Source organism: Triplophysa dalaica, chromosome 18 (genome assembly GCF_015846415.1).
Source record: "Triplophysa dalaica isolate WHDGS20190420 chromosome 18, ASM1584641v1, whole genome shotgun sequence".
NCBI lineage: Eukaryota > Metazoa > Chordata > Actinopteri > Cypriniformes > Nemacheilidae > Triplophysa > Triplophysa dalaica.
The window spans coordinates 11,464,515-11,473,391 of record NC_079559.1 but is presented as its reverse complement, the minus strand read 5'-3'; the positions used below and the strand labels follow the sequence as shown (position 1 = coordinate 11,473,391).

The 8,877-nt window shown below is 38.4% G+C and overlaps 2 protein-coding genes across 2 annotated transcripts; both read right to left on the bottom strand.

The window, feature by feature from the left end:
* Positions 1–24: 24 nt before the first annotated feature.
* Positions 25–3,198, bottom strand: ptgesl (prostaglandin E synthase 2-like). Its single transcript, XM_056773420.1, has 7 exons — positions 2,745–3,198; positions 2,433–2,627; positions 2,285–2,340; positions 1,816–1,968; positions 1,508–1,708; positions 1,258–1,375; positions 25–962 (listed from the first exon to the last, which is right to left on the bottom strand). The coding sequence occupies exons 1-7, from the start codon at positions 3,108–3,110 to the stop codon at positions 843–845; spliced, it is 1,209 nt and encodes a 402-aa protein (XP_056629398.1). The 5' UTR covers positions 3,111–3,198; the 3' UTR covers positions 25–842.
* A 919-nt stretch (positions 3,199–4,117) lies between these two features.
* LOC130407009 (uncharacterized) lies at positions 4,118–6,065 on the bottom strand. Its single transcript, XM_056729632.1, has 2 exons — positions 5,555–6,065; positions 4,118–5,391 (listed from the first exon to the last, which is right to left on the bottom strand). The coding sequence occupies exons 1-2, from the start codon at positions 5,793–5,795 to the stop codon at positions 4,175–4,177; spliced, it is 1,458 nt and encodes a 485-aa protein (XP_056585610.1). The 5' UTR covers positions 5,796–6,065; the 3' UTR covers positions 4,118–4,174.
* Between the last annotated feature and the right edge of the window lie 2,812 nt (positions 6,066–8,877).

Here is an 8,877-nt window from a genome sequence, read left to right as displayed (position 1 = left end):
ACAAACACAACAATTGACAACTGCTTAGGATTTTATTTATTTTACTAATATTTTTATGACATTGTCCACCCCAATCATAACCATAATATCAAAAGATGATGCATAGACAGGTACTTTAAGTTAAGAATACATAATAGTCTTGCATGTTAAGCAAACTTTCAATAACTATTACTCGCAAGACTAGGTTTTAAGTTGAACCCTTTGAAAACAAAAGGTTATAACATGTTGGTTAAAGCCACCTCATTAAACATCAAGTAAACCACACATCTGATAATGACTTTCACACTTAGAATGGGAGTTCATGAACAGGAGAGCATGATACCACACTGAGGTAGACTGTAAGCCTCTACAATGTTATATCAGAGCTGAACTCTATCGCTAAATGAACAAAAAAAGAATTTAAAAGCCACAAAAATCAAGAACCGTCATTGTTGAAAATGGACCAAACCTTTTTTGGTTATCGATGTGTAAAGAAAATTAGAACAGCAAAAGAGTAACAGCCAATCACAAGTAGGTCTGTGAATCATCTATTTTTATGTTTTATATCATTCGGTTCATTTTTTTACAGTATAAGCAATCCTTAAATCATAGAGCAACTTATTACCAAACCATGAATAAAACTTTCAGAAACACATTCTATGCTGCGAGCACTTTTTTGACAATCTCCTCAAATTAAATGTATAGTTACATAATGTACATTCCAAGCAAAGCAATGTTTCAAGGAACCTAGCTTTAATATTGCAAAAGGATGAATCTACCAATAGATGACATCAAACTTGCTTTTTGATTTGAGCTGTGGTATCAAGTGCTTCAGGTTGAATGAGATGAGAGAGGCATTGATTTTATGACACATGTTGTGTGGCCTTCTGCATGCGTCTGTACCAGTTCTTCCCTTTAGTATTTTCCATCATATCATCAAAAGCCTGAAGACCTTCCATTACTCTCAGAACTCCAAAGACAGCCTGTAAAATGTAGAACATTAACTACATTTACATTTAGGCATTTGGCAGACGCTTTTATCCAAAGCGACTTACATTGCATTATCCTATACATTTTACATAGGTATTTGCAATCCCCTGGGATCGAACCCACAACCTTGCGTTGATAACGTTGATAGCGTTGATAACGCAATGCTCTTACCACTGAGCTACAGAAAAGCTATTTTTACTACAAACTGTATTTCCAACACAAAACATGAAATTTCTATATAATAATGACTTGAGATTATGGTGTAATACATCCATTTATAACACATACCAGATCCGCAAGGTTTGGTTGATCTCCACCCATGAATTTCTTGTTTTTCCCAATTGCTGCCACCCACTCATTGACTGCCTTGTAAAGATCCTGTCTTACATCATTCTGCAAGTTGTGTCTGTGGAATAAAATACTTAATTTAACTATTTCGACAGTAACCCAAATCCCCCAAAAAAGGCACAAGACCGTTTACTCCAGTTTTAAAATGCTGTCTCTCCACATAGTCAGCACACATGTGATTGAAACATACCTTTTTTTTAATCTTTTTGAAATGACCCACATGGCAGCAGCTCCCAAATACTTGGCAAAAAAGCCCTCAAAGGTGCCGAATTTGCCTTCTCTTACTATGTAGTCAAAGGAGGCGAGGGCTTCTGTGGGTGTACGGTAAACATTAGGTGAAATGAGATGCACCAGCCAATCATCTGCCCACTTGCGCCATTTGATTTCCTCCCTGCAGAAAATGTGTTATTAAAACATTTATTAAGGGTAGTATTTTGTACATTTTCAATTTGTGTTAGATAAAATCAATCACTCTCAAACATGAATGATTTCCTTTACTTTCTGGAATCCTTTTCTGGATACAGGTGATCAGCATCCTCGTTGTTCACCATGACCCAGTATTTATTTCCGAACTCTATCACATCTTTTCCGCTGTCATTCTTCGACTTCATCTCAGGATAGCAAGACAAAACCTCAGGTATTGTTTTTTCCCTAAACAAAAGGAAACATGTCATCTCAAAATTCTTTAAAGAAAAAAAACCTCCCTTGTCAAGCCTTATTGTTTAAATGTATGTTTATATGCATTAATAAATTATTAACATGTGACGTCACATGACGCCCTACCAAAGTGACCACCATAAAAGTAAAGAGCCTGAAGGTAGGAAAACATCAAATACATTTCAATTTTTCTTTTCTTTAAAAACTTCACTAATCACAAACCTGGACTTCTGGAGAGTTTCAATAGGTCTTCTACATTAATAAATCACAAAATAATTGTATATGATGAAACAAGGTGCTTAAGACTCACTTGGTGATCAGGTAGGTCTTCAAAGCACTAATAATTACAGAAGAGTCATTGATTTGCTGTTGTGGGTACACAGAAACAAGAGCATTTGATGAGCTTCACCATCATTCCATCAATTGTCTTGAAAGGCAACAACGATATAGCTACATACCACTGTCCCGTCCACCATCAGGATGGGAACTTTTCTGTAAGTGGACCATTTGATCTCCTGACGCATAACAGGATTGACCTCCACAATTTCATATGAAAAGTCATGATAATCCAAGAAGGCTCGTACTTTGCTGCAGAACGGACAGGTCTTGTACTGATACAGAGTCAACTTTGGATCTGTTGCCAGCCCGGGCGCCTGATAAAAACAGGGTTTGATAGGTGAGAAAGTAAGATACTACTATTTCGTAATAAACTTTATTTTGTTGCACGTCAAAGGCAGCATTTAGGAAATAGAAAAGCACAGAACACTTACTTGAATTTTCTCAGCTGCAAGGTGATGCTGGAACTGGAGTTTGACGGTCTGGTACAACCCGAAACCACCACCAAGCAAGAAGGCGGACCCCAGGATTCTTCCACGCACCGGTCTGGATTTGAAACCGCTGCTGACACAGTAAGTCTTAACTTGACCCCTCATATAATTTCTAGTTAATAGTGCGGCGTTATTTGTTAATCGGCATGTTGGCGTGTCTAAAACTATTCGTGCGACCTTACCAAGCGTTCTCGCACAGGACGCCGCCATCATGGTTTTACATAAACGCCGTCTACGGCAAGCGCAATGACAGCTGATGGGCACACGTGTGCAGAAAACAGAACACGCCAATGGAAAATCCGCAGACATTTTATTATCTAGTGAAGATTGAACAACTGTTGAAACTTAATCATTTTAAGATTACTACTTACAGCAACATACAGAAGTAAATATATGCCTACGTCCCTGATAGGCTTATCCTGAACATCGCGGGGAAACGTATAAGGTATCACGTGACGTCATCTATTGAACTTGGTCCAATTTTTTTTCATATTTTGTGGCTGATAACGAAATAAGTTAGAGCAGGAAGATGAGAACAATTTCGACGTAATGATGCTTTTGTCATGGACCAAAGAGCACGAATGACATGAACAAAACCTGTGGTTTAATTGAGTTGTGTTGTTCCATTCATGCATAAGGAACTCTGACATCTACCTTTAAAGGGATAATTCAACCTAATAATTAAAATTCTGTAATAAATTACTCACTCTCTAATTGTTCCATCCAAACCTGTATACATTTATTTGGTTAGAGAAAGATATTTGTAACCGAACATATCTTGGCCTCCATTAACTACCATTGTGTGAAAAATTACAGTGGTAGTCAAAATTGCCCCAGAACGGTTTGCTGTCCTACATTCTTTGAAATATCTTCAACAAATTTTCCTACCATGGTAGTCAAGAACTACCATAGGGGTCCAATAATTGTTTGGTTAAGCAATCTTCCAAACATCTTTCTCTGTGTTCACGAGAACAAAGAATATATACAGATTTGGAACAATTCAAAGGTGAGTATGTGATGACATAATTTTTATTTTTGGGTGAACTGTCCCTTTAAGCAGAAAAGTTATGTTTATTTAAAAATAACTCTTTACTGTAATCAGAAGTCTTTTTCTGGTTGAACATGCTCATCATGATACACAAAGATGCATCAGCTTACATTGTGGTGTTATATTCCCATAAAGCCAAAGGGCAAAAACAGCACATACCTGTAGTCTGTTATATATATTGTGTATTATTTTACTACAAATAAATAGAATAAAAAATACTTCATTTGTCTGTGGAACTGTTAACAATGAAACAATCAAGAACACCACATTTATGTCACTGTATATTCTTTATTATTCATGCAGTCCTACAGCACCGGACACATTTTTATGCAACAGTCTGACATTGGTTCGTCAGCGCACAACAGACAGTAACAATCTTATCCAAAAATGTTTCGTTCTCACCTTTACAAGTAAGTGCCATGTCAATGGGTATGGTTCCTGTTAAGATTTTATAATGCTGACAAACATTTTTGATGGCACCTTCAACAGGGATATGATTCGCCATTTTGCTAGTCTGCTCTACATCTTTTGGAGTTGGCTGACAGCTTTCGTTTGTAAGGGCTGGAAGTCTGACCCCAGTACACAACTTTTCAACATTTTTCTTGTCAAAACCTCTACTGTCCAAGACGATGTCTCCAGGCAAAAAATTCTCAAGAAGACCACTGTTCTGCATTATATGTTTGTCATTTCTAAAACCACTCCACCCACTTGATATGAAACAAACACACCCCTTGAGCGTTATACCTATCATATACTTAATAGTCTGATCGTGCGTGTAGCGGGAAAATTTTCCATGTGAATTTAGATTGGACGGTTTCCCTGTTAAAATCTCGAAACAGTCGATGATCACTGCCACTCTGCGTCCAAATGATTCCACAAACTGGGAAGGCATAATTCTGCACAAACTGTCTCTGTCTGGCCACACAATTGAATGCTTCAGGTTTGTATATAGAAACGCCACAGTTTCTTTGAATGTACTGTTCGCTGTTGTTGGGGAAACATGAAAGTGATGGGCCAGGTGTTGTGCATGCAGATCCAATCGGAGGCGCATAAAAGTTAACAGTAGCATTTGAAACGGATTAAGAAGTTTCATTTGGTCTGGCATGAGGGGAACCAAAAAATGTAATAATGCTGTAAAGGTTCCCAGGTTTGGCAGACCTGTATAGTACTGGACTTGATCATCATCGCCTCCAAAAAAAACTTCGGACATCAGACAGATGTCACATCCCGATTGTCTGTTTTCATCCATCAGGCTGTTTATTTCTACGCATTTGTGTATGCACAAGGCACATTCAGTCTGTGTTCCCGCATCCCCTTGAGTGATGTTGTGCGTCCCCTCCTCAGTGTGTAACTGATCACTTTCTTCAGCCTGGTGTGTCATCATCTGGTCATCGGCTGGATGTGGCGTGTTTTTCTTTAGTTGTTCACGCTTATTGCGTCTTGCAGAGCGTGCAGGATTAGTCTGTTTAATCTCTGTGTGACCCAGATGTAGGGATGGTGCCCAGTCGGGGTCAGTCTCCATCATCTCGTATGCTGGTTTACCTGAAAAGAATAGTTTTAATTTTGGTGGTGGCTCCATAACTCAACATCGTATCAACAAGTTTTAGTTCTTCTACATTTTGGTGAATTTGCCTTCTTTCAATAGTGCTGTTTCTGCGTGTTATTATTAACAACAAAAGTAAACTGTGTTTTGATAACATTGTACCTTTGTGAAAATGCCGTGAACACACAAACATGTGTCCAGAAATGCTGTCGAAGGTTATGTTTTTCCGTCTTACTGCTGCCACCCACGCCATGCGACGCCGCTTTGTCAACTCGGAAATCTGAGTTCCAAAGAATTGTTTCCAAGTCGGAAATCTGAAATATCGCACTCCATTTTCTACACGCTTTCCACGTCGGTCGTGACTGCGATTGCGACAGTTATTTACACAGCAACTGTTTACCATTTTTATTTGTTTCTATTGCCATTCAAAACAAACTTAAGCGTCCGTGTCCTGAAATCCCAGTACGCATTGCGTTGCTGACGTCAGGTTCAGGCCTCTTTATCATATGCGTCCCGTTTCTCAGTGTGCTACAATCGGAGTATCACTTTAAATTGTTAACATTACTTGAACTAAATACTCTTATATTCCCTTTATGAAAATTAAAGACATCAAAAGACTAATATTTTAGCGAAAGAGGTGTCTTTCAGCCCACTTGAACTTAACCATCTTAACCATTTCTATCGTGGGAAATATTGCAGTTTATCGTGCTTTGTGGCTGTGCAATTGATGTTTGAGAATCTTGTTATACACTAAACTGCCAGCAGGAGGCGCGATGGCAACATAATTAAAAATCTAGATTTACAGATCTTTAAATCAAAAGGATAGTTCATCAAAAAATGAAAAGTCTGTCATCGTTTACTCACCCTCAAGTTGTTTCAAACCTGTATAAATGTGTTTGTTCCAATGAAGACAGAAAGATATTTGGACGAATAGTGATTTCCAGTTCTGTGACATTATCCGCTACCATAGTAGGAAAAAATATACAGTATTTATTTTGTTCTGTTCAACACATAATGTGATATTTTGAAGAATTTAGGAAAACAAAAGGTGTTCACTGGCACCTTTGACTACCATGTAATTCCTACTATGGTTGTCAATGATGTCCCGGAACTGAACTTGACTAACGTTCTGTAATTTATACAGGTATGAAATGACGTGAGCGTGAGTAAATTATGACAGAATTTTCATTTTTGGGTGAACTATCCCTTTGATGGCGGAAACCATTATGAGTGGTCACATCATTGTTTTTAGGAAGACTTAGATTTGACTAAAATAAAGATATAAAAAAAACAAAGACCAAAATAGGCATACAGAGTTGTTTTAATGTAACAATTCCTAAACCATTACTTAGAATATGAAGAATTGTAGCATCAGGTTTTAATTTTCATGTGCTTATTTATAAAGAATATGGACCCTCATGGATGTGATGATTATAAAAGATGCACTTACCAGACTATAGAAAAGTATGTTTTAAACAAACTTCAAGAGCTACCAATATGGTGAAAACCTTTGGAAAAATATTTATTGTTTTTTCATGGTAAGGTTGACATTTGCCTGGAATTATTCGTCAACATCATTCACTGCTGAGAATAGGTGTGGCAATAGGATGTACGTCACCACTTGTCTTACTGGCTTTCCTGTCCCCTTAGGACTGATTTCATGTAGCCTTTGTATCACTTTCCTGCCACAGAACATATTTACCTATGTGTAATGTATTGGTTGTCTGTAAGTTTAAAATTCTGAAAGGCACTCTTTATGTTGTTTAAATAGTCTGCTTGAGAATTTGTGGTACCTATTTAGAGACAAAATTTTGCTTCTCCCATCTTTAGTGTGACGTTTTTGTGTGACTCCATGCTTTCAGTCCTCTGAGGCTGAGTGGAACATTAGAGAAAACAGGAGGCTCTGTTCGTGTCCAACACCACCCTGTCCTGCCTTTGTGTGGAGCTGGATTTCCAAGAGTGTTCATAGTTAGACAGTGGCTGCTTCCTTCTCTGGATTTCAATATCTTTTATTCTGCTCCACAAACAGTGCAGATATACAGAGCATCAGATAAACCAGGATTCTTCAAAAGGGGTCCGTGACCCCTTGGGAGTGGGCCTATGGTGGTACTGCAGGGGAGTATTCGACGTTGGTTAAAATCAAACAAAAAGAGATGAAGATATGCATTGAACAGACATTTGATAATTCATTCTTCAACCAAACCTAAAGAAACTAAAAGGGATAGTTTACCCAAAAATGAAAATAATGTCATCATTTACTCTTATTGTTCCAAACCTGTATATTTCTTTGTCCCGGTAAACACGAAGGAAGATATTTGAAAAGAATATCAGTAACCGAACAGATCTTATCCCCCATTTACTGCCATAGTTGGGAAATACATACTATGGGAGTCAATGGGGGATGAGATCTGTTTGGTTACTGACATTATTCCAAAAATCTTCCTTTGTGTTCAGCAAAGCAAAGAAATGTGTACAGGTTTGAAACAACCTAAGGGTGGGTAAATGATGACAGAATTTTAATTTGTGGGTGAGCCATCCCATTAAGCACCTGTGTAAGAACTAGTGTGGGAGAACATTTATAGATGTTAAATTTAAAGTGTCATCTGTGAGAAGTAGACCTTTCGAAACCTGCCAAGTTCTTCACAAATCCTCACAACTTGCATGTCTGGACGTGATTGGAATGATGCAAATGCAAGCAAGACGTGTATGCGCACACTGTGAATTTTAAATGTCACTAGACAAACACGATGTACAGAGTGCATAATGCAATTAAAGTTAATATAACCGAGACATTTTTAATAGCAATTATCAAACTAATGTCTCTTTCTACATGTATGTCTTTGTGAAGTGCTTCTTGGGCTCAAATTATTCAGCTTTACAATTGTCTCTGTCGTCTTTATTGCAGCTCCTCTAGGCATCTCTTTCCAAAGGTTGAGCGTTTGCTGTCTCCATGGCAACCACATAGCTCTATGGCTGCGTAGGATATCCTCTGCATTTCAAAACCGTTCCCACAGTCTGGGCTTTCATAATAGAGTGCCACCACCCCACGGTCCTCTACTATGTCTCATGTTAGATAATCATCACATGCAGACCTCCGACATTCAACGCCGTGCCTGGATTCACGCTTTTTCTCCTGCATGTGCATCTGCACACGTTCTCCATCTCTCTTTGTATGGAAAAGAAGCATCTGTGAATGCTGTTGTCGTTGAGGATTTTTTTGATAAGCTAGCTCTTGGCACTCTTTGTAGTGCATTTGTGGTTCTAAAGCTTTGTGACCTACATTTAAAGATAAGGCATTAAAATTTAGTTAAACTCTTTAATGGACCAGAGTGTATGTCAGCCGTTTATGTATAGGACCCGGACTCCCACCTGCACAGGTCACTGGGGCACATGCCCCGGTGCGTTGTAAACAAAACAGACAGAGGGTAGAGCCCACCGGCACACTTTTACGCCGCAAGGCATCTCGCAGATGCACAAACAGTGTC

Coding starts and splice junctions, on each gene's coding strand:
- ptgesl (XM_056773420.1), bottom strand. CDS start 3,110: ATGTCTGCGGATTTTCCATTGGCGTGTTCTGTTTTCTGCACACGTGTG. Junction 2,341..2,432: donor TGATGGTGGACGGGACAGTG/GTATGTAGCTAT, acceptor TACCCACAACAG/CAAATCAATGACTCTTCTGT. Junction 1,969..2,284: donor AAGACCTACCTGATCACCAA/GTGAGTCTTAAG, acceptor CCTTTTGTTTAG/GGAAAAAACAATACCTGAGG.
- LOC130407009 (XM_056729632.1), bottom strand. CDS start 5,795: ATGGTAAACAGTTGCTGTGTAAATAACTGTCGCAATCGCAGTCACGAC. Junction 5,392..5,554: donor TTCACGGCATTTTCACAAAG/GTACAATGTTAT, acceptor TATTCTTTTCAG/GTAAACCAGCATACGAGATG.